Source organism: Nyctibius grandis, chromosome 7, assembly GCF_013368605.1.
Source record: "Nyctibius grandis isolate bNycGra1 chromosome 7, bNycGra1.pri, whole genome shotgun sequence".
NCBI lineage: Eukaryota > Metazoa > Chordata > Aves > Nyctibiiformes > Nyctibiidae > Nyctibius > Nyctibius grandis.
This window is the reverse complement of record NC_090664.1, coordinates 53,612,264-53,637,379: the sequence shown is the minus strand read 5'-3', so window position 1 is coordinate 53,637,379 and position 25,116 is coordinate 53,612,264. Positions and strand designations below refer to the sequence as shown.

Below are 25,116 nucleotides of genomic sequence, written 5' to 3'. Positions count from 1 at the left end.
TCTGAAATGTCTTTTCTGTTAGCAGTAGTGTCTCCAACTTACTTTAACTGTTTTAAGGTGCTCAACCTATTCATTGCCTTGCTGCTGAGTTCGTTCAGTACTGACTGCTCAATGGGACAAGAGGAAACTGGACAAATGACTAAATGTCAGATTGCAATTGCACGGATTCACGGGGGCCTGCAGTCTGTGAAAGACAGAATTTTGTGTCGTTGTGGCAAAATAATGAAACGAAGCCTCAAAACAACAGCCAAAAACAAGACTTCAGTGAAAATTTATGTCAAAGACATAGAGGAAAATAACTATGCCATGACAGATGTCAGAAAGAATGTAGACAACAATTGCTTTGGCACTGGATATTACAATACTGAAGGGTGTTCCTCAATAACAAGGAAATATGAAGAATTTTTAACCAGTCGTAGTACCTGTGTTCCCATTGCAGTAGCAGAGACTTATACTGATGAAGGTGATGATGAGCACAGTGTATACACAGAAATAGAATACAGGAAACAGGTAAGGAATATTAATATTTGAAAAATTATTGTAACTTGCATCTGTAAATACAATCTTGAAGACTCAACAGTAAATGTTATCCTTTCTATCATTTCTGCCATTTTACTTTCTTTGTTCTTCTAGTAGCTTCAAAATGCAAGAGCTACCAAATAGTCTTAGTTATTCAATAAGAGATGTTGAATATCCACTTTTCCATCATTCTCCTCACTGATAGCCATAATTCTGCTTCTGTCTGTTTTGTTTCCATTTGTTGCTGTCAATTGCTAAATGAAGTTTGATCAAGACAGACATTATTTCTTTTTGTCTCCTTTGCCTTACAGATGGCACCTGGAATTTTTGGAAGGCAGGTTTCTTGTGTTGCTTGTATGTTGCTTCTCAGTTGAATGGAATACAAGGGGAATGCAAATAAAAGCTTCACCTTAAAAAAAAAATTCTTAATGTTTTTTGAATCCCCTATTCACCTCTACAATACTTTAGACTCCCCTTTGTATGTCTGTCTTTGATGTGTTGGGCAGAATTATGCTCAAGTATTTCTACATGTGGGTGAGGCATTTATACTGCCATGATAGTCAATAATGGTGCAAGTCATTTGCCTGTACATAGTCATTTAGGGATATTTGAGATACTTCAGGTTTCTGTCGCATCCACGGGGGACTGACAAATAAGACACAGGAACTATAGGAACTCTTTTAGGCATCTGGAGGCCAGGGGCATGTAGAAACACCTCAGATGGCACTAGGTATCAGCCACAATTAGATTACTCCATTTAGATACCTGAATGTCAAGATTCCACATGCTGGCATGCAGCCAGCAGGACTAGGGATGGGATCATCCCCCTGTACTCAGCACTGGTGAGGCATTTGTTTGGTTGGTTTGGACGCGTTCCTGTGTGATATGGTCTAGGCAAACCTGCTCCGTCAGGGGGATTGGACTAGATGATCTTTCGAGGTCCCTTCCAATCCCTAATCTTCTGTGATTCTGTGTGATTCTGTGAGGCCACACCTCGAATACTATGTTTGGGTTTGAGCCACTCACTACAAGAAAGACACGGAGGTGCTGGAGAGTCCAAAGAAGGGCAACGAAGCTGGTGAAGGGTCTGGAGCACAAGTCTGATGAGGAGCAGCTGAGGGAACTGGGGTTGTTTAGTCTGGAAAAAAGGAGACTAAGGAGAGACCTTATTTGATGACAGAAATTCTTTTCCCACTGCAGTGGAATCTGGTATTGCTTGGAATTTGTAGTGGCAGAAGGACTGGGAGCCTATTGGGATCTCTTAGCTCTTCTGCCCATAACCAGAAACATGAGACTGTTGGGGACCAGCTGCAAAGGTTGCTACTGAGCCAGTTCATCAGAACTTAGTGAATTGGACGCAGGAATCCATCAGTGGGCTAAATGTAGATCTTGAGGAATGATACATTTCCACAGTATAACCACAGCACCACAGTATTTGAAATTGAGGAAGAAACCATTCTTTCACATGCCTTTTAAAGATATCATTTAATTATCTCTAAAAAGACAAACATGCTAAATTTTGTGGACTCTTTAGATTCTGTTAAAGAATTTTGACTTTTAAGAATGACTGTCAGGAAGAAAAAATGTGGAAAATCAACTGTTTTGCATTATTTCATGCAGGGAGACAAATTAAGACATAGAGAGCCGTGCCGGAGTTCAAGCGGCTTCAGTCAGATTTCTGGGGCTTCTGAAACTATAAGTGATTTTTCAGAAACACACCAAAATAAAGAGCAAAAAGAGGTAATTATAACTTTTATCATCTTGTGGAATATGCTAGAAGTGAAAATTGTCACAGCGCTTCTCTCATTCAGCAATGACAGGATAAGATGGGGTTTTCCAAACAGTAGCAAGTATAATCCCTGTGAAGATGGTACATGTCTCTAGAGGTAATAATAGTTTGAGGCATGGAGGTTTGTCTCTCATAAACAGCCATGGCTAACAGTGTAACTTAATATATTATTTTGTACAGAATAAGTAAACAGAAATTAATCAAGAAACACACTTTAAACATATTTGATACATACTATTCATTGTTATAGATAATTGTTTGCTCTCATCCTTGGATGCAAAAATTTGTTCTATAGTAACGTTTTCCAAAGCAACCATGCTTTTTCTCATCTAGAAATTTAGCTTATTCTAATACTGTACAGTTCTACATCAAGAAAGGTGAATTATGGCTTGCCTCCAACGACTGAGAAAACTAAATGGAAGTTCAGCAACTTTCTGGATTACTACCTCCAAAAGTCAAACCACTTTAGCATTTTAGATGGTTTTAGATAAAGTTGACAGAGGTTTTGTTTGTTATACATTATTTAATTATATTTATATTAAAAATTAATATTAAAAATATTAAAATGCCCATGAATTTAAATAATTGCATTTTTGTCTATGTTGAAGATTCCCTGGGACCTTAAGTTAATGTAGAACACCATGGCTGTCAACAGAGGCAGTTCTCCCTTCTTCTGGCTTCTCATACTTATCCCTATCCTCATGCCTTCCCTTTCCATGTCGTATGGGGCACTTACACTTTATGGCTGATTGCTTTATTCCTTTTTCTTTATACTTGTTTTCCTTATTGTCTTTAGTTTTATAGGTGTGTAGGTTACCTACCAATAACTATGATTCTTTGAGATGCGCAGACCATACGTACATTTCTTTCCTGCTAGGTCTTCCCATCTTCAAGCCGTCTGAGACATGGTTTGTATCTATCATCTCTGAAAATGAAAAGAGAATTGAATTGGAGTGAAGAAATCAGAGTTTTCTCTAAAGTAAAGCTGTAGAATGATATAATCTCTTCTAAACATTTTCCTTCCTGCAAGTCCAATCTAGACAATTAGAAGAAGCCAAGAAACTTATTAAATTAAAGCTATGCAAACAAAGAGTAGGGATTAGCCTTTTCTGTCCTATTATTTGTAATTTTATTTTGGAAGTTCAGCAACATTAAGATAATTTATACACTGCAATTTTTTTCTTTTTGAGGGGGTGATAAGTTTCATTATTTTAAATCTGGTAACCTTATTAATGAAAAGCAAATAAATTCTCTTCTTTGCCCTTCTCCTGTGCAGAAATGTGATGCTGGTAGCTATTCTGAAGCCAGCACTGTGGATCCCGTTATTCTGGAGATGTTTTCCCAGCCTAAAAAGTCACACACACCTAAGGACTGTTTTGCAGAAAGTAAGAATCTTTTATATTTTGCAGTGACACCAAATGAACAAGTATTCAAAGATATCTGTTTGGAACATTTCTAAATTGGCAGAAACTGTTTGCCTGAGACACTTGTTTCTAAACATAAAAGCTCAAATAAATATACCTGAAACCAGCACGGAACTGGAGCAGAGTTAGGATGCCTGAACACAGGTATTTAGTACCATACGAGATGCCTGAGAGTATGCCAGACAACTGCATGAAGCTGGCAGAACTGTCACAGAAGATGTAGAATATCCAAAGAGGTCTAAAATGATTCTAAATACCTGTGTTTAGTTAGAAAAATGCCATCTTTGGAGTGTGATTCTCCTATGAGGAGAAGCTGAGGGAGCTGGGTCTCTTTAGCTTAGAGAAGAGGAGACTGAGGGGTGACCTCATTAATGTTTATAAATATGTAAAGGGCAAGTGTCATGAGGATGGAGCCAGGCTCTTCTCAGTCACATCCCTTGACAGGACAAGGGGCAATGGGTGCAAGCTGGAACACAGGAGGTTCCACATAAATATGAGGAAAAACTTCTTTACAGTGAGGGTGACTGAACACTGGAACAGGCTGCCCAGAGAGGTTGTGGAGTCTCCTTCTCTGGAGACATTCAAAACCCGCCTGGACGCGTTCCTGTGTGATATGATCTAGGTAATCCTGCTCCGGCCAGGGGGATTGGACTAGATGATCTTTCGAGGTCCCTTCCAATCCCTAACATTCTGTGATTCTGTGATTCTGTGATTCAGTCTTATATTGAGGCTTCAGACTGTAGGTATCTGTATATGAGCATAGGCACTCAAAGCACTTCTGAAGGGGCATCTGGAGGTCAATTAGGATATATGTGTAAATGGCACTTCAACTGAATTTGTCTGAGCTCCCAGTACAGTGGATGAATATTTGGTCAGTACAGCTAACAGAATTCAGAGGACTGTACAGCACATCTCACTGTAGACACCTACCTTTGATTGCCTGAGCTGCTCCTTAGACTCCATTGACTCTCGTGATTCAGTCCTACTGCCCTTACAGATGAATGACGGAGTGTGTTTCTGGTGCACAACAGTGAACAGAGAATCTAGTTGTAACATTTCTGCAGTGCACTCAAGTGAAATAATCAGTAAAAATAATAATTTACTAAACTAGTAGTAAGGTAATATCTCTTTTCAAAACAAAAAAAATAAATGCAGAAAATAAAATAAGCAAGTTGGCACAAAAGCTTCTCTGCTTTTTCCATGTATGAGTTGTTCTATTAAAAGAGATTATTTTGGCTGACAAATTTTGTCTTTTCCTTAGCTTTGGACTGTTGCAGCCACAGCATCACCCCATAGGGAAAACAGCACATTCTTTGTATAATCTGTAGAAGCTCATTATAAGATGTCTTACACTTTTTTAGATTCCCTTGTTTCCACATTTTCCATGGAGCCAATATGCTGTTCTTTCTCTTTTCAGGTTGTGTTGAATGTTTCCCGTGTTGTGTAGTGGATATCACTAAGTTTCCAGGCAGAACTTGGTGGAAATTTAGAAAAACCTGCTACAGAATTGTTAAACATAGCTGGTTTGAAAATTTTATAATTTTTATGATAATATTGAGCAGCGCAGCACTGGTAAATTTAATTTCATTTCTCAGATTTTGAATTGATGGTTGTCCGTAAAGAAAAGAATCAGATTATTGTATTTAATTTATTTCTTCTACTCTCACATTCCTTTCCCCGGGGAGAGATGTTGTGTTCCAGCATCCCAAGGATGTGAGATAGTTTATTCCTCTTGAGAGGACAGATTCTTAAACTTCTCATTTCAGCTTTTTCACTTGTATCACGGCAAGGAATAAGACAGCAGCTGCAGAGGCAATGTCAGAGAAGGGCACGCAGATCTGAATGAGGATAAGAGAAAGGGAAGTTGTTAATTGCTCTGATGTGCTCTAGAGACATGTTGAGCTCTTGAGACAGAGTGTGAAAGAGAAGGAGACGAGGAGATTGAGTAATTTATATCTAGGAATCGTAGGGTGCGGGAAAGGGTGTGGTACAGGGTGGCTTCTGATATATCTACATAAGTAAAAAAAAATTTAAGTAAAAGTAATGACAGACATGGATTTGTAAGGGGGAAATAGTGGTGGTGAAAATGAATTGATAGATCATTAGAAAAGTTGGCAGCAAAAGAGAAATGGAAATGGAGCTATAAGGTAGGGGAGAAATGGGTGAAAGGAAGAATACAGACATTGCCAGATGCTTGGTGAGGAAACAATGCAAGATGTTAAAAGGAATTGGGAATAGATTGGCAATATCAAAAACTTAAATTAGCAAGGCAGCAGACATACTAAACACAAGTGAACAATGATGTAAACTACAGCAATCAATAACACATTTTCCTAAACCCTTACTGAATTAAAGTAATGTCAGTGTTTAGGTGAAAAAATGTGAAATTCCAGGAATGAACAGTTCCAGATAAGGTGTTTGTCATGTTTTTCCATATCTGTGTTACAAGTCCACAGGCTGACTAAAGATGACTCCTTTGGAAGGTCAAGGTCTGACAGACAGTGGTTAGTGTGTTTAATTCAAGCTTTATTATGAAGAATTTTAGACCAACACCTTCAAAATTATCCACTAACTTCAGAAGTCAAGAGTTTTGGTAGCCACAATTGACCCTCATCAGATATTTTTTGAAGAAGTGTTGAGTGTAAGCAACTGAATGTATGGGATTTTTCAACTGATCTGAAAATGAGACTGTATTTATTTTACAATTTAGGTTATTGCTTCTAAGTATAACACTAAGTGGTGACTGCCCATAATTTAATATGAAATGGTTATAATAAGCCAAACTGTGTATTCTTGTGCAATTTTAAAATAATTTTCTGTAAAACTACTGAACTGTTTTAAAACTGAATTATGAAATTCCAGGCATTTGAAGATATTCACCTGCAGAGGAGAAAAAATGTGAAAATGCTCCTAGATTACGCTGATAAAATATTTACCTACATCTTTTTTATGGAGATGCTTCTGAAATGGGTAGCTTATGGCTTGCACAGTTATTTCACAAATGCCTGGTGCTGGCTTGACTTCATCATTGTATGTGTAAGTATTATATTCAACTTCTCTTACATTTTGAATGTTGATATTTTCTATATAGAGAACTACATGTAGAATCTGATTATGAATAAACAGAAGTGTAAAAGGCAGTTTCCAAAAGCTGAAAAATATTGCAATGAAAAGAGACTTCAGGACAAATTTAAATGGAAATTGTAGGTAATAATCAGAAGTTGCTTAAGAAAATTTTATTAAGAAGTATCACTGTCATTGAGGACCATGTTGGTAGTAAAACCCTTTTTGAGTGTAGAGAGAGTGCAATTAGCAATCAGAAATAAAACTAAAATAAATTAATTAAGACTATGATAGAAAAATGTGAATCTGCTGTCAGCTCCAGTATTTAGAAACATAAAAAAAGGTAGACTTGCTTCCTTAAAAGAGAAGAAATTTAGATGGTAAAGGGAGTTGAAAAGTATTGTTGGAAAAATCATTTACCAGAGAGTTATAAACATAGGAAAATGTTTTGCTTTGCAACCAAACAAGTCTTAGCAATCCTTTACATAGCTATAAAGAGAAATACTGAAATCATAGAATCATGGAATAGTTTGAGTTGGAAGGGACCTTTAAAGGCCATCTAATCCAACACCCCCGCAGTGAGCAGGGACATCTTCAGCTGGATCAGGTTGCTCAGAGCCCAGTCCAAATCATCAATATTGAGATGGAGGAGGTGCAGTGTTCAATATCTACATATTTATTCTGAATTCAGACAAAGTTAAATAATATAGTCTTGCCATGTAAGAATGAAATATTTTTGCTTGTCAACAACACACTGGGAAGATACTGAAGTTAAATATTTTAAAATAAGGACATTAAACAGCTGTCTTCCAGTGACATCAAAGTACCTGTTTGATAGCCTCTGAATAGTTAGCATTGAAAGTTGTGAAGTATTAGGAAATTTCAATAGAAAAATCTAATATTATGACTATTTACAAAGAATGTATAGCATCACTTTAGCAATTATAGATCTGTAATATTAATAGCAGTGCTGTCCAAAACAGAGGAAAAGCATGAAGATATCCCATGACTGAACAATGAGACAACAAATTCAAATAGGAAGGAAGAGGCAAATCATGAACAGTCAAAAAAAACCCAATTATTGAATCAATTTTCTGATGTTTTCAGTTCATTTTCTCTCTTACGAAAATTTAAAATGAAGACAGGATATCTTTTTAGAAATTATTTTTGTATCTACAACACCATCTTAAGTTATGATAAGGAATTACTGTATATACCTCTGAGAATAACTATGCAGAAAATGGGAGTGATTTATTTAGATAATCCTTTCTGGCCATGTAGTGTATTAAAGTACCATAGTTACCAATTTGGTTGTTATAGTAGCATTGTAAAATATATGAACTCTTTTTGGAAAAAAAAAAAAAAGAAAAAAATGAGAAAAAAAAAGTGTTTCAAATTAGAATGAAATAATTCCATTATTTGAAAAATATTAGTGAAGAGTGAAGTAAAATTATATTACAATAACTTTAAATACGTATTATTTCCTGCGTTTGACTTACTGGTCAAAGATACTGTAATATTCAGCCTATGACTGTCTACTGACATGCATAAATAAAAAAAAAAATTTATATACCATTTAATAATCTCAGTTTCAATTCAATGAACACAGTTGTCATTTGTTTCCTGGGGACTCAATACTGTTTCTGAAGCCACACCACTTTGTTCCTCTGGGAATGCCCTGAAATCTCTCAGGACTCTTAGAGCATTGAGGCCTCTACGAGCTTTGTCAAGATTTGAAGGGATAAAGGTAAGGATACTGGGGGTGTGTGAGCATATTTTGTAATAGCTGCATTTGAAATTTTTGTGATAATTACAACTTGAATCTCTATTTTGGGACTTGATGGCATTAAGATGATTCAGATTGCCTACTTACATCTTATGGTTTTTATTTTGAAATAATACCTAACACTTTCACAGAAATTTATAAATACAAATGAAATAAGGAAATTGAATTATAATGTGCTACCACAAGGAATTATTACAGTAGTGTGAACACTGGAACATTTTTCCATGTTTCCAGTTTCAGTGCAATTTGCAGAACAAACGAAGATTTTTTTTCGACTTCTACTTTTCTGAAACCCATTATCTGGTTTATCTTAGACATGGAAAAATTTCATCCAGTATATTTGGCAAATTCTTCTGAAAAAAATTAATATGCTTGAAAAAAATAGGAACCATTTTTAATTACTTGTCGATAGAAAAGAAGCTATATATATATAGTTATTACAGAAAACAAGCTGTAATATGAGGAAGAAACCTGTACTGTGAAAGCTGTAGTTTATGAATCTCCATTGCATAAGAAGTGTAGTGACCACAGTCCTTTCTTACTTTTTTCTCATTGCCTGAAACAAGAAATTGGGACCTGGAAAAATGGATTAATTAATTCATTGCTTCAGTGGAAACTATTCTCTTTTTGTAACTCCTTTTCATAATTCCCCTTCTTTAGACTGCTATGCTTATATCAACTCATCTTGACAGTTATCTAGACTGTCTCACGCGCCACATTTCATATTCTCCAGGGTGGATCTGAAAGATAACAATCCTTTCAGACTTAAATAGGGTGGGGTTTTCTTAATAGGAGAGTGGATTCTTCTAACTCAATTTTAAAACTGCTCTGAGCAAAGCATCTGGAATCTTTAAAGTCAATGGGCAGAAGTAAAAAATTGTATAATGAAAATCATCTGACCTTTGTTAGATCACAGAATGTGGTGAGACACTAACTTCAGGCCCTGGGATGGATATGGAGCAAATCCTCCTGGAAGCCATGAAGGACAAGAAGGAATCCGTTAGAAACAGCCAGCATGAATTTAACAAGGGCAATTTTTGCCTCTCAAACCTGATTTTCTTCTATGATGAGATGGCTGAGGGAGGGAAGAGCCATCCATGATCTCAGATATTGGTTATATCTGGTTTGGGTAGGTGAACTATAAGCTAGGCAGAAAATTGGCTGAACCGCCAGGTTCAATGTGCAGAAATCATCAGAATCACAGAATCACAGAATCACAGAATGTTAGGGATTGGAAGGGACCTCGAAAGATCATCTAGTCCAATCCCCCTGCCGGAGCAGGATTGCCTAGACCATATCACACAGGAACACGTCCAGGCGGGTTTTGAATGTCTCCAGAGAAGGAGACTCCACAACCTCTCTGGGCAGCCTGTTCCAGTGTTCAGTCACCCTCACTGTAAAGTTTTTCCTCATATTTATGTGGAACCTCCTGTGTTCCAACTTGCACCCATTGCCCCTTGTCCTGTCAAGGGATGTCACTGAGAAGAGCCTGGCTCCATCCTCATGACACTTGCCCTTTACATATTTATAAACATTAATGAGGTCACCCCTCAGTCTCCTCTTCTCTAAGCTAAAGAGACCCAGCTCCCTCAGCCCCCTTACTCACCCCCTGAGTAAGGGGGTGGAAGTAAGATGTTCCACCCCCTTACTCATCTTCGTGGCTCTGCGCTGGACTCTCTCTAGCAGTTCCCTGTCCTTCTTGAACTGAGGGGCCCAGAACTGGACACAATATTCCAGATGCGGCCTCACCAGGGCAGAGTAGAGGGGGAGGAGAACCTCTCTCGACCTGCTGACTACACCCCTTCTAATACACCCCACTATGCCATTGGCCTTCTTGGCCACAAGGGCACACTGCTGGCTCATGGTCATCCTGCTGTCCACTAGGATCCCCAGGTCCCTTTCCCCTACGCTGCTCTCCAACAGGTCTGCCCCCAACTTGTACTTGTACATGGGGTTGTTCTTGCCCAGATGCAGGACTCTACACTTGCCCTTGTTATATTTCATTAAATTTCTCCCCGCCCAACTCTCCAGCCTGTCCAGGTCTCTCTGAATGGCTGCGCAGCCTTCCGTTGTGTCAGCCACTCCTCCCAGTTTTGTGTCATCAGCGAACTTGCTGACAGTGCACTCTATTCCCTCATCCAAGTCATTAATGAATATATTGAATAGAACTGGTCCCAGTACCGACCCTTGAGGGACTCCACTAGACACAGGCCTCCAACTGGACTCAGTCCCATTGACCACCACTCTCTGGCTTCTTTCCTTCAGCCAGTTCACAATCCACCTCACTACCCGATCATCCAGACCACACTTCCTCAGTTTAGCTGCGAGGATGCTGTGGGAGACCTTGTCAAACACCTTACTGAAATCGAGATAGACCACATCCACAGCTTTACCATCATCTGTCCACCGGGTTACGTCCTCATAAAAGGCTATCAAGTTGGTTAAGCATGACTTTCCCTTGGTGAAGCCATGCTGAGTGCCCCTAATGATCCCCCTGTCCTTGATGTGCCTAGAGACAGCACCAAGAACAAGTTGCTCCATCACCTTTCTGGGGATGGAGGTGAGGCTGACCGGTCTATAGTTACCCGGGTCCTCCTTCTTGCTCTTTTTGAAGACTGGAGTGACATTCGCTTTCCTCCAGTCCTCAGGCACCTCTCCCGATGCCCACGACTTAGCAAAGATGATGGAGATGGAGATCTCCTGATGGAGATCAGGATGAAGTTCAACCGGCAGCTGGCTACCAGTGTCTCAGAGTTCACTCCTGGGACAAATACTCCTTAATGGCTTAGTATAACAACCAGAAGAATGTGGTAGAAATTGCCTTCAGCAAGTTCACAGATGATACAAAACTGGGGGTGAGCAGTTAATACACTGGGGGCAAGGCTGCTCTGCAATGAGAGCTTGACAGACTGGAGATATAGGGTGAAGAAACCTCAGGAAGTTCAGCAAAAGCAAATGCAAAGCCTTTCACCGGAGCCAGAATAACCACACGTAACTGTGGCACACTGAGAGGTTATGCAAGAAATGGAACTAATGTTTTCTCCTAGGCCCACAGTGAGAAAATGAGAGAGAACGAGTTGTCTGTGAAGGATATTCCAGTTAGATATCTTGGAAAAAAAGATGACAGTGTGAGTGTATAGCATTGCAATAATTTGTCCAGAGAGGTTATTGAATCTTCACCCTTGGAAAAATTCAGAACTTGACTGGAGAAGACGCTGAGCAACTTGGTCTATGTGGGAACAGCTGATCTTCAGAGGTCCCTTCCAACGTGCTTCATTCTGTGTGTTTCTAGTATACCGATATTATCCAAGGCCATGATAAAAGGCTCAGAATTTTCTCATAGTGATAGCAGTGAAGCATTTCCAGAGAGATTTTCACTATGCCTCACGACACAGTGGTGAAAAATGGTGAAAAGAAATAGATAGTAGTCCTCATATTCCCACTGGCAATAAGCGTGGTCCTGCCTGTCAGCATCAGTGTGCTGGATTCGTGGATACGGGTTCTTGTCACTGCTTGTCAGGTCCCTTGGCATCACCAGCACAGACAACAAACCTGGAGTCTCTTTTTCACTGGTACTATATCTGGAAGAGTCTTACTGGTCATCACGGGTTTGGATTCACCTTGTCCTCAGCAAGCCTAAATGAAGGAAGAGTGCTGACCAAAACAACTCAGTCCTCTGGAAGCCAAACTTCTCTGCTTTATGCACTGTGTGCAGTCAGTTGCCAGTGGTTATTGGGTGGGGTTCCTTTTGTTATGGAGAGCAAGCTGTTGTTCTCTTACAAAACCCCTCCAAGCTAAAAGAGAGGTTTATATATGATATTGTGGTAAATAGAGATCATACAACCCATTCCCCTCTACTCGATTTTTAGATCCCATAGCTACTACAGACTCATAATCTTACTTTATATATTTCTTTTACCCAACGATAATTCTGGTTGCCATCTGTTTTACTTCCTTGCTCAAAAAGGCAAGATAGATACCACAGAATTACATGTTAAGACAAGCTTGAAGCTGGACTGAAGGCTGACTTTAAATTTATCATCTACTAGTTTTCATATGGGTGAAAATCTGCAACAGATACAGAAGAAGAAAAAATAAGTGGTTTGCTGGGAAGGTATTCTGTTGAATGCAAATACTTCATTCTTTTCTTTCATTTTATTTATTTAAGGTTGTTGTGAATGCACTCTTAGGAGCTGTCCCCTCAATCCTGAACGTTTTGCTCGTCTGTATTGTCTTCTGGCTCCTATTTAACATTGCAGGAGTAAAATTACTTGGAAAAAAATTTTCAAAATGCATACTCAAGGAAGGAAATATCAGTCTAATTGATAACAAAGATAATTGTACTTCCTATAATGGAACATGGACAAATAGTGATGTAAACTTTGATCACGTTGGGATGGGATACTTGGCTCTTCTCCAAGTGGTAAGTTCTATAAAAACATGCTCAGTTTTGTTTTCTTCAAGGAAATGTGTTGATCAGGCCAACCATGGGACACCACTATGCTTCTGTTTACTCACTGAAATTTGGGATTTTTTTTAGCTTCCATAGATATTTTTCTTATCTATAAGCTGCTCAGTTCCTCTTAAAGAACACTTTAGCATATGCAACCTTGTGTTAAAACCAAGCACTGTGTTTCATGGCTTTTCAATTTTGTTTTAATTTTGATTAACATACTAAGCCTGAAATAGTCTGCATGTTACCAGATTTAAAGTTATTCTCATTTTCTTTAGTAAAAGTTAGTTCAGAGTGGATGAGAACGAAAAAGCACTATGCAGTTTATTTATATTTCTATATTTTCTTTTATTATATGTCACGAAGTATTGGGATGCTAATTTATTGATCTCCCTAATACCGCAACAAAGGAGAGAAAGGCATTTTTTAAAGTGACTGTTACCCCTGTATGTTTTCTAGATTAAGTTCTTTGCCCTGTATCCTCCAAAGTGTTCTACAAGTCTGCAGAGTTACTAAAAATTGCAGGAAGGAATCATCTGCTGTTTTCTTAGAAATTGTTTTTATGCTTTTAGGGTATATTTGCTAGTTAAGCAGAAAGTTTTACTGCTTTTTCAAAAAGCAGAGAATTTACAAAAATTTCAATTTAACAAGAGTTAACATTAAAATACATTACACAGGATTCATGGCAATTTTTTTTTCTTTTCAGGGAATAATATTTTTTTTTGTCTTTATTAAACTTCAGTGAATCATACTTCCAAGCAGATCTTTGGAAGTGATGCACATTTTTTTATAGCACACTACTCATTTTTCCACAACTCTTAACACATTTGTACTAACTCCACTTCATTTCTTTATTTATTTTTATTTTCATGATGATAACCTTAATAATGCATTTTTTTTCAGGCAACATTTAAAGGTTGGATGGATATTATGTATGCAGCAGTGGATTCACGTCGGGTACGTCACTAAAATGAAACTTTAGTTCTTTTCCCTTTCCTTCTTTCCTTTTCTAGCCATACAATTCATTTTTCAGCTTTGTTTGCAATATCAAGTCAGAAATACAAGCAGATGAATGCTTCAAACTATGCAATAAAACAACAATCCTTGGAGTACCAAGTATCTGGAACTTAGACAAAAGAAAACTGGTCAAAATAGAGTGACACCACACAAAAACCTACTATATCAAGAATACAGAGGGCAAGATGTGGCAAGTTTTGGACAAGTGTTCTGGGAACAAAGTTCAGAAGGTCTTGGAGGGACTGTGCCTCTGAAGCAAATTTCCTTCTTTTTTAAAAGTATACAGTAGCATTAAAATGACATGCCTTTTTAGTAGTTATTTCTGGAGGTTTTCTTCTCTATATTTGACATTCTTACTATTTCTTCCCCGTTTCCATGTGTTGTTTCTCACTCTCTCACTAGTACAGTGTGTTTTAACTTTTCTATCCTTAATTCAGTTTGCATTTTCCTTATTCATTCAAGCGCTGTATCCTCAAATGTAGTGAAATAGATGCTAATTAAAAAGATCATTCCTTGTAGGGCTGCTTAGAGTGAGCTGGCTTTTTAAAACTGCTTCATGTCTGGGATAGCATTCAAGGGGATGGCAGTTCACCATTGTTTAGCCCGAGCTGTTTTTCTAATCCAGGCATTCACAGTATCACTTCTGATTGGAACTGTTTCTCTATTACTTAAGAATTTGCTAGACCTGGATTTGGCTATATATCTTTGTTTGTAATTATCTTTACAAATGGGAACAAGACAGAACAAGACAGTTGTTCTACTTATACATCTTAATAATGGTTTAAATGTGTAGAAATAATTTATTCCTCCTGACAATAAAAAGATTTATTATTATAAATTGGAAACAATAAAGCTGTGATTATCCGATTTTTACCAATATTATTCTTCTGTTTTGATTTCTCTAACAGATAAACGAACAACCAAAGTTTGAAGCATTCTTAGCCATGTATACGTATTTTGTGATTTTCATTATTTTTGGATCTTTCTTCATGCTGAACCTTTTCATTGGAGTAGTTATCAGCAATTTTAACCAACAAAGGAAAAAGATAAGTACTACATGAGCTAATTCAGGGTCTCTTGTAATCCCAGTTTGATTAAGTGAATGCTAGTTTGACATCTAGATGTCGTAACATTTTTAGGTAACTATTTGACTGTAGAAATTTAAAATACTATTTAGATATCAATTTTTGAAAGTAGGAGTTCCCTTTTCCTCAAAGCTTTTAGTAATTTATCTACAAATTCTATTTTCATGCCAAGTCCTTAATTTGTTCTAAGTAGGAGGATGAGGAGGAAGGAGTGCGTAGTTTTAGAAAAGAGAAGCCAAAAAAAGCTATATAGACTTTGCTACAGGAGTGTGGAATTCTTTTCTTTTGCTTTAAAGGAGGCCTAAAGGAAACCTGGAGAGGGATTTATTACAAGGGCATGTAGTGATAGGATGAGGGGTAATGGTTTTAAACTGAAAGAGGGGAGATTTAGATTAGATATTAGGAAGAAATTTTTTACTGTGAGGGTGGTGAGACACTGGAACAGGTTGCCCAGCAAAGCTGTGGCTGCCCCCTCCCTGGCAGTGTTCGAGGCCAGGTTGGATGGGGCTTGGAGCAACCTGGTCTAGTGGAAAGGTGTCCCTGCCTGTGGCAGGGGGGTTGGAACTAGATGATTGTCACAGTTTAAAGCTGGGCCAGCTATTAAACCTGTGGCAGATGCTCTCTGTTAACCCTCCCCCCCACCTGAAGGGAAAGGGAAAGGGAAAAGGGAGAGAGACTTACGGGTTGGAAAGTTAAAACAGTTTTAATAAACTATAATAATGAAAAAAGAGTATAATAATAATATTGGAATAATCAAATATATACAAATATATACAAAACCAATATCGAGCTCCCCCAATGTCGGCCACATCACCACCAGCACTGTAGGGCAGGCTCCGGGAAGGCCCAGGCTGGGCCCTGCGACAGACAGGAACTGGATTCAGGAATGCACGGATCGGGATCAGGGGCAGCAGGAAAATGGACAGAGTCCTCCTTGGACACTGGCCAAAGGCACAAGCTGCAGAAGCAGCCCGAAGCAGCAGAAGCAGCCCAAGCAGGCAGAGGCCCCCAAAAAACAGCAGAGGCCCCCCAAAAATAGGAGGCCAAGAGCCTTGTGATCCCCCTGCTTTATACCGAGAATGACGTGGATGGGATGGAATACCTTCGTTAGTCAATTTTGGGTCACCTGCCCTGTCCGCTCCTCCCTGCAGGTGCGACCCCCCCTTCGGCTCTTCACTCGTAAGCAGTGAGGAATTTAGCAATGACCTTGGTTTCCCTGAGAATAAGTACAGCAAGAGCCTTTCTGCATAACATCCCTGCCGGTGCCTCAGTGATAACTACAAACTTCGAGCGTTAAGTCCCATAAGCAGACGCTGTCTGCAAAACATGCAGTTAGTTTCAGAAAGTGCAGTTACTTAGAAGGGACTTAGCTGAAAGTAAAAATCACTGAAAGGAAAAATTGACCTGGTTTAGGACAAACCAGGACAATGATCTTTGCGGTCCTTTCCAACCCAAACCATTCTATCATTCTAAGATTACTTTGGAGAACAAAATAACTATTTTTGCTGAGAGTAAACACCTAACAAATGTGATGAGAATAATCAAGAAACATTACTGCTCATGGGAGAAGCAACCACTGCTTTCTTGGTAAAGAAACCTGAGAAGGTCTTATTAATCAGAACTTCTTCTAAAACTAGCTATATTTGAAAAATCCTGTCGTCAATAAAGTAACCCTACAGATTAATTTTCTGGGGGTTTTAAAAATTTGTGCATTGAGATCCAAGCCATGGCCCCAGGAAGTGGCTGTCTAGAAATTTAAAGGCTTCTGAAAGCCCATGAATCACTGACTGCTTCCACTTTTCTCCTCATAGTTGTTAGAGTCCCTATTCTTTTTATTCAGTGGATTCAATGGAAGGTAAAATCATTGAATGGAAAATGCAACAACCAAAGAAAAGCAACAGTCAGCCTTCCCTGGTATACTTCAGCTTCTTTGTGCCAAGCTTATTTGTCAAGTGAGTTCCCTCCCTGATTCATTTAGGGGCTTAAAGTATACAGAACATCAAGGGAAACTGAGTCAATTAATCCACTTGAAAGTCTTAAAAAAAATAAGCATCTCGCTTATTAAAAAAATACCACAAAAGCAGAACTCAAGGGCAGGTTTACAATTTCAAGGTTCACATTTGGAAGACACAATATCTACAGGAGCCATTTATTATTTGCATAGGCTGACTTATACACTAAGTGTCAAAGAATTACTGCCCTTGGTAGAGATAGATAGCAATAAGGCCCACAAGAAATTCTTCTGCTCTCTGCATTTGAACAGAGAAAGGATATGTAGGGGTTGAGTAACAACAGTCCAACTTCACTGTAATAATTTCCTTTTATAACAAAGTCCCAGTCACAATAATCCCAACAGACAGAAACAACGCTGGTTAAGTAGCTTATGAGCCTGAACACTTACTAGGAGTTGATGTGGATGTAACACTTTTCTCAGTATACATGCTGTAAGTGTGCCTTTTTTTCTTTTTCATTCCTTTGCTGCTTCTTGGGGATTTTCATTGAGATTCCATATAGTGAAGTTAAATTGAATTTTCAGAAATCTTGCCAGGGTGGTTCAAAGTGCAGATGCTCTACTGAACATTGTTATGTTCGGTTTACAAAATGCTAATCATTCAATACTTTTACAATGAGAGGCTTCTCCTGAATACTTAATTCAAAGCGATTGCTAAGTAATACACGTGGCATAGATGGTAATAACATGAGTACCAGAAATTCATTATCAGGAACCCCCACAGAAGTTGGTCCCAAAGTGCTTATTCATAATCCTCCATTTACTTGCTAGCCCAGCAATAGACTTCTGTTCCTACCTTTCCCAAAAGTGTAAATGGAAATTATATTACTTGTTTATGAGTCTTATGTAATTTTAAAAATATCAAATAGATTTGTAAAGCTTCAGAAAGACTCTCACAGTTGAGGAAACTGACTCAGGAACAGTGCCTAGACTAGACTTTCACGATCAAACCCCATTTTTTTCAGTACATCTTTTCAAAGAACAAGGGGAAAAGGAGAATGCTGAAGACAAATTTTGTCTCTGCTCTCTTAGGTCCCACTCATGAAAGCTGTAACTTACTCTTTTTTTACATAAACTTGCTGGTGTTTATTGAGTTGACTGATTAAACTTCAGCTGAACAACAGTACTCTTTCGCTTTACCTAGGTGGAAAAGATCTATTTTTGACGGAGGAACAGAAAAAGTACTATAATGCCCTAAAAAAACTTGGATCCAAGAAACCTCAAAAACCCATCCCAAGACCATTGGTGAGACCATCTTAAGCAGAATATGACAGAAGATATAAAGACAGTGACTATATTTAAACTCAGTAGCCAGGCATCTGGAAATAAACTTCATGTTAGAGCCCGTCATCTTCCTCATTCAATATAATATTTACATTTTACTCCCTTTTTCTTAATTCCATCTAATGTAATCTTTCTTTATGGGTGTTAATTTAAGGAAATTTACAGTCTATTTATCACCTATTCAAACGTACAATCTATTTATAAAGGTTCATATTAAGTATTTGCTATTCATAACACGATCTTGGTTACTTAAGTTGCATGATATTGCTTCTGCAGCTGGATTGGATTATTGCAGGTGAGAATGAATAGTGAGTAGTACATGCCCCATGGCTGCTATTTACTTTTAAATAATCTTATGCCTTATTTCTTATAGTGTCTTAAGTTTCATTCCAGGCCTGTCTTCATATAGTAACTATCCAGAGTTTTTCTTGCTTATGACATTTTCATTAGAATTCTCATCCTAAAATGTCTGCTTCAATAAGTATTTCTATTAAAAGAGCAATCACAATGTACTCTGAATGTTTTCCTGATGTATAATTTTTTTTCTAAGGAAACGTGGTTGCATGATACCTGAAAATACTTAGCCAAGTACTGAGTGTTTTCTTTGAAGGTCTAACGAAATCACCAAAAAATGCTTCTAGTAGCTTATTGTTAAGCTACTAGTTAAATTGTTATAAAATATATTGTTAAATATATGTTCTCTTAAATTCTCTTTCTAAGCACAAATTATTGATCAATATTTGAATGTAGCCTGGGTCTTAGAAGTAGCATTAAGCAGTTCTTCTCCTCTCTCCACAGAACGCGTTCCAAGGATTACTGTTTGATATAGTATCACACAAAGCATTTGACATTACCATTGTGACTTTCATCTGTCTAAATATGGTCGTTATGATGGCAGAAAATAGCCAGAATGGCATCAAGGATGTTCTTAATAAAATCAACTTTTTTTTTGTGGCAGTATTTACCGGGGAATGTGTCATTAAAATACTAGCCCTAAGACATTACTTCTTCACCAGTGGCTGGAACATATTTGATTTAGCTGTTGTGGTCCTTTCAATAGTTAGTAAGTATCAATCGTTATTAGATCAGGTAAAGTATCCTACCAACACTAAGCCAAATTTCAGTATGAAGTAACCACTTACACATATCTGATAAACAAATTCCAGATCCATTGTACTTTTTCAAACCATATGCTAAGTGATTCCTTCTAAAAGGATATATTTTTGTTTTCCCTTATATTTTTGCAGAGTACTAAAAGGTAAATGGATATTTTTCTTCTTTTTTTTTAAAGTATGAATTTTATTGAGTAGTTAACAGAATAAGAATTTAATGCAGTAACATATTTTCTAAGTTATTGTACTTAAACGTTGTCTTAATGTTTTTATGCTTTCAGTTTTACATGCAATCACATTAACTGTTGTTTTCATTGTAAAAGTAAATTCATGTTAAAAATATATTTGTATGAAAAATTGAGAAGATTTATTTAATATTCCAGGACTTTCTTACAAGAGGGCAGATCCTGAGGGCTGATTTTGAAAGCTCAGGAAAACTTAATTGCTCAGCACCGTTCTAAATCTGGGCCACTATTTGTGACTGTGAAAAGTCTTATTAAAATTGGCTTGGTTTTGTTTTGCTTTTCAAATAAGACTAGATGCTTATCATTTCCTCTACAAAGGGTCATATATAGCTTTAGTTTCTTGCAGTTTATTTGGTCTGTGCTTTCTACCCAGGGTCTGGTTATATCATAGAATAATGAATGGGAAAGAAAAAATAATCTGTGAGTTCTCTGCTTCGTCCCTAATCGTGGTACCTACCCACGGTCATCCCATGCAACCCAGAAAAATGCTAACTTCTTAAGTCTTCTGTTTGTAATAGTTTATATTACTACTGTATTGCTGAAGGTACTCCTTACTCTGGTAGTAGGATCATAGAATGAGGTGTGAGGGAGGACAAATACTGAAAGACAGTTTTCCTTTATTTTCTTCTTGCTCTTCTCTGATCTCATTCAAGTACAAAGCATTAATGAAAGTCTCACATTTAGCATGTGGCTTAGGCCTGCAGAAGAAGCAGCCATCAGAGAGCAGCTAGGAGACAAGCCCCATAGCTTCCAGAGCAGGAGCTGAATGGATTTAACAGGATTTTTTAAGTACTTGAGCAATGCATAAGTTTATCCCCTGAATTAGAGAAATCTGGGAGAATGCAGTTTCCAAACCGTACTTAATCTTGACACCTTTTTAATAGTTGAAAGTATTACAATTTGTCTTTCTTTTCCTAAGCTCTTTTTTAAGCAATTGCAGTATTGATGACAATGTTTTTGTTGAAAGTGGTATAGTATGATCAATGTTATTCAACACCTGAAGCACAGAATATAACAAAATGGACATAAATAGGGAATTTCACTGACATGGCTTGCTAACATTTTATTTTCTTTTTAATTTCAAAGGTATTGGACTTTCTGAAGCCTTTCAAAGTTTGTTCTCTCCTACACTTTTGAGAATTTTTCGTTTGGCACGAATTGGCCGAATCCTGAGATTAATTAGAAAAGCTAGAGGAATTCGAACTCTTCTTTTTGCACTACTGATGTCTCTTCCTGCACTGTTCAATGTTGGTCTTTTGCTTTTTCTGGTTATGTTCATTTATGCCATTGTGGGCATGACAAACTTTGCATGTCTTGGCTGGGAAGGTGGGATTGATAACCTTTTCAACTTTCAAACCTTTGATAGTAGCATTCTCTGTCTCTTCCAAATTACAACATCAGCTGGCTGGGATGGTCTTTTGGTCCCTGTGTTGAAAGGATCTGATTCATGTGCTCCCAACTTAAATTTAACAGATGAACAGAAAAAAAATTGTACAAATAAGGAGGTCGGTATTTTATTTTTTGTAAGCTACGTCATTATATCGTTTCTCATTGTTGTAAATATGTACATAGCTGTCATTTTAGAGAACTTCAGTGTTGCCACAGAAGAAAGCACAGATCCTCTTTGTGAGGATGACTTTGATATGTTTTATGAGACCTGGGGAAAATTTGATCCTCAGGCAACACAGTTTATTGAATATTCCGCTCTTTCAGACTTTGCAGATGCTCTGGCAGAACCCTTACGCATTCCAAAGCCTAATAAAATTCAGCTCATATCCATGGACCTCCCCATAGTTAGCGGAGATAAGATCCACTGCTTGGATATCTTGCTTGCTTTCACTAAAAGGGTCTTGGGAGAATCTGGGGATATGGATGATCTTGAATTACACATGGAAGAAAAATTTATGGCTGCCAATCCATCTAAAATTTCTTACAAGCCAATTACTACTACTCTTAAAAGAAAACAAGAGGAGGTATCGGCTCTTACTATTCAAAGGGCCTTCAGGAGGTATTTGAAGCAGCATTCTTTTAAAAATAAATCTTTCTTATACCGTCATAAACATTATAACAGTGCTGTCTTTGAAGAAGAAACACGTGAAAAGGAAAGCCTTATTGCATCAATGATTAATGAAAATAATGGTAGGAAGCTAGATAAATCACGGACTACGTCTTCCATATCTCTCCCTTTATTTTATGATGGTATTGCTGAAACAGATAACCATCATGTGGACACATAAGGTTGCTCCAGGATGCAGCATTTTTGGTTAAACCAATATCAGTTATTTTCAGATGGAGAAAATATTTTGATCCCAAAGCATAATACCCTAAATTCAGAATAATGATGGCAGCCTTTAAGTATTGTGATTGTTCAATTTTGCAAATGCTCCTTAAAACAATTAAGATTTGTTTTTTAAGAACTACTATGTCATAAATATTAGAGGAAAGTCAAACCATGGAGTTCTTTTCCTCAGCTACTAGAGTAGGTGAGTTAATATTTACACCTGTCATTTTTTGTATTACTTCGTATTTCTGTGTTTACAGAAGAAATCTGTAAAAGATCAGTTGTAACTGTAATATGATTTCTAAGCACACAAGGGTGTACAACAATGTCTATCTCTTTAGAGACAAAGTGTGGTTTCAAAAATTGGTTATTGTAGCAAAATTAAATAATTACTGCATTTTCTGTAAAAGAGGTCACTCAAGACACTTGAGTAAAATCTGCCACTAATTTCTATGTTGTTTGGAACCATCTTCCTCCTAGTGCCTTTGGGTGGATTTGTTTGTGCTTAAAAATTTTTGAGGTGTCTTTACACATGCACCTAAATGGATTTAACATATCATCCTAGGGTGTCGGTGCTTGAAAGTTGCATATAATTTGTTCTTTGTATCATTCAGTGTATGAAAATTGTAATAATAATAATTACCGAAAGCAAACGATGTTATGCAAGAGGTATTGTTTCCAGAAAATCTTAAGAATTATTGTGCATAAAATTTCATTATTATACTTCATCCAAATGTCATAGAAAGTATTACTTAGTAATACTCTAGATACGTAGTAATCTGAAAATGAGTTCATGGTATACCTTATGAGACAACATTTATTAAAGTTAGAGGAAGTATTTATTTCATTGGTTTTGGAAAAAAATGTATGAACAATGTGTATTAATATTACTTTTACTGTTTTTTTTGCAATTTAGGTTGGTCAGGTAAAGTGTCATGGTGGCCTCAGAACTACTAATGAAATAGGACTATTTTAGATTCCTCAATAAAGACTTCAGATGCTTGTTGCATTTTTGTCTGTTTTGTAAGAGATATCTTCAGTTTCAGTTTATTACAAGACATAATCTGTTATTAGAGGAGTAGAACCACAGTAATATAATTTTCCAAAAATAGTTACCTATTAGCACAAGAAAACCGAACATGTTTTACTTTCTACAGGGAATCAGAAAAGATTTAGCATTTTCAGGCTAAGAATAACAGGAACAAAAAGGCAATTACTCAGTTTTTACTGGGATTTGCCTTGTTAAATACTATTAAAATACGACGTGTATATATATATATAGTCAAATCTAAGCTATTTGTAGGACAAATAAAGGCGCATGAAAGCTGAGAGTTAAAGAGTTCAGATACAGTACGGATTGAACTAGGTTTATTACTTCCAGAACCAGATTCTGTTCAGAAAAACATTGACAAAGGAGGTCTGCAGACCTCTTAGGATAACTCAAAAATTTGCACTCAGTGTCTCTTGAGATCTACTCCTATCCAGCTCGGATTGCTTTTGTGCCTGCCGTGCATAGTGATGCTTTTTGAGGTGAAACCACTTATTCTGTTCGGTGTGAGCTGGAATGAGCCGACAGCCTTTGTTCAACGATCAGATACCATTAGATGGCAGCATTTACTACGCTTTAGAACATATAGCCAGCCTTAAGTGACACAGATCTCGAATTCCTACACTTCAACATGGAGGTATTAAATTAATTGTAAATAACTATAGAAAATAATGCCATAACTCTCTTGGGAGTCCTGGGCTCCCAAGCCAGCCATAGGTCTCAGCAGGTGCTTATTCGCTGGTTTTTACGTGTGACAGATTGACAGACCTTAATGATTGTGAAAAAAAATGTTTTCCTGTGTGCTTGGATCTTCGAGGGGGTAGTTTCAAGCCTATCTCTGTAGTATTGTAGCAGGAAATGTTTGTTAGGAAAGAGGTAAGAGTGCTTTGTTCTTGCATATTGGAAAAGAAGGGAAGACTGGAAAAGCCATATAAGAGAATTTTAAACAATAATAATAAGTAACAAAATGCCAATTTTTCTTAGAATTAATCTGATCTTTATAATTTAAAAGGATGTTGAGTGCAACAGCAGGTGCTGTGCCCTGGTCCAGAATTAGAAATACTTCAAAGGTAAACACGTTATTTCTATTGTAGGGGCAGCAATTTTGGACAAAATCACACCTGGCATAAACACATCCTTAGTGATTATTTTACCTCAGAAACATATGAAAGCACTTGAATTCACCACAGTGCAAATTTAAAAGTCTGACCAATTTTTTAGTATCGCTTAAGCATCAAAGTAGCCTTAGCACGCTATTGCAGGATTGAAAGGAGAATGGTGATATCCAGCTGTTGCAGCTTCTTCATACTAGAATTGCCCAAAAGCCAGTTCAGCTGCTGAAGTAATGTAGAGTTTCCTTAAGAAGATTATCTATATCATGATGAGTTAAGAAGAGTGAACAGGTGGGAGATTTTGACAATGTTGATCTCTGGAACTGTGAATTCCTCCAGGTAAAACTGCCTGGACATAGTGAACTTCATGAGAAGTGGTCAGGCTTGCTTGGAACACGGTGGAAGGGTATTCCCTTCTGTTTAAGAAGTTTGATACTTAAATCAGAGAACAGCGAAAGAAAAGCAATATTGGATCCTTCTGGTTAGGAAACACTGTGCATGTAAAGCTACCAGTGAATTCCTGAGGACCAGCAATATAATAGATAGTGACATTGCCTCCTTAGCAGTGGTGCAGAACTCCATTATTACATTTCATTTCCATTTATCACTTTCCTGTGTAGAAATAATGAGCAACCCAAACCATTCTGTGATTCTATGATTCTATAATTGTGTTTAAGTACTATGGTTAACTACCACCAGCTAATAGCAAGTCTGACTTAGACTTGCTTCAGCAGACTTTACAGGCTTACTTTCTGAAGTCTCTCTGTCTCACCTGCCAAGGAAAGTTTCTGCCAATTGCTTCACAGAGATGAACAATGAAATGGGCCTGGCACAAGCAGAGTTGCCCATCTCTTCTGCTTCTCAGAATGTGGGAGCAGAATGCCTTC

At 37.5% G+C, this 25,116-nt stretch overlaps 1 protein-coding gene across 1 annotated transcript in view; it reads left to right on the top strand.

The window, feature by feature from the left end:
• LOC137665884 (sodium channel protein type 5 subunit alpha-like) overlaps nucleotides 1-22,025 on the top strand; it is a 47,542-nt gene extending 25,517 nt beyond the window's left edge. Inside the window, exons 15-25 of the mRNA XM_068405359.1 lie at nucleotides 58-510; nucleotides 3,585-3,693; nucleotides 5,150-5,304; nucleotides 6,595-6,802; nucleotides 8,454-8,542; nucleotides 12,750-13,004; nucleotides 13,938-13,991; nucleotides 14,960-15,101; nucleotides 18,292-18,392; nucleotides 19,230-19,494; nucleotides 20,875-22,025. Of these exons, the coding sequence (XP_068261460.1) occupies nucleotides 58-510; nucleotides 3,585-3,693; nucleotides 5,150-5,304; nucleotides 6,595-6,802; nucleotides 8,454-8,542; nucleotides 12,750-13,004; nucleotides 13,938-13,991; nucleotides 14,960-15,101; nucleotides 18,292-18,392; nucleotides 19,230-19,494; nucleotides 20,875-22,025 (2,982 nt within the window). The remainder of the gene's footprint in view (nucleotides 1-57; nucleotides 511-3,584; nucleotides 3,694-5,149; nucleotides 5,305-6,594; nucleotides 6,803-8,453; nucleotides 8,543-12,749; nucleotides 13,005-13,937; nucleotides 13,992-14,959; nucleotides 15,102-18,291; nucleotides 18,393-19,229; nucleotides 19,495-20,874) is intronic.
• The last annotated feature ends 3,091 nt before the right edge of the window (nucleotides 22,026-25,116 follow it).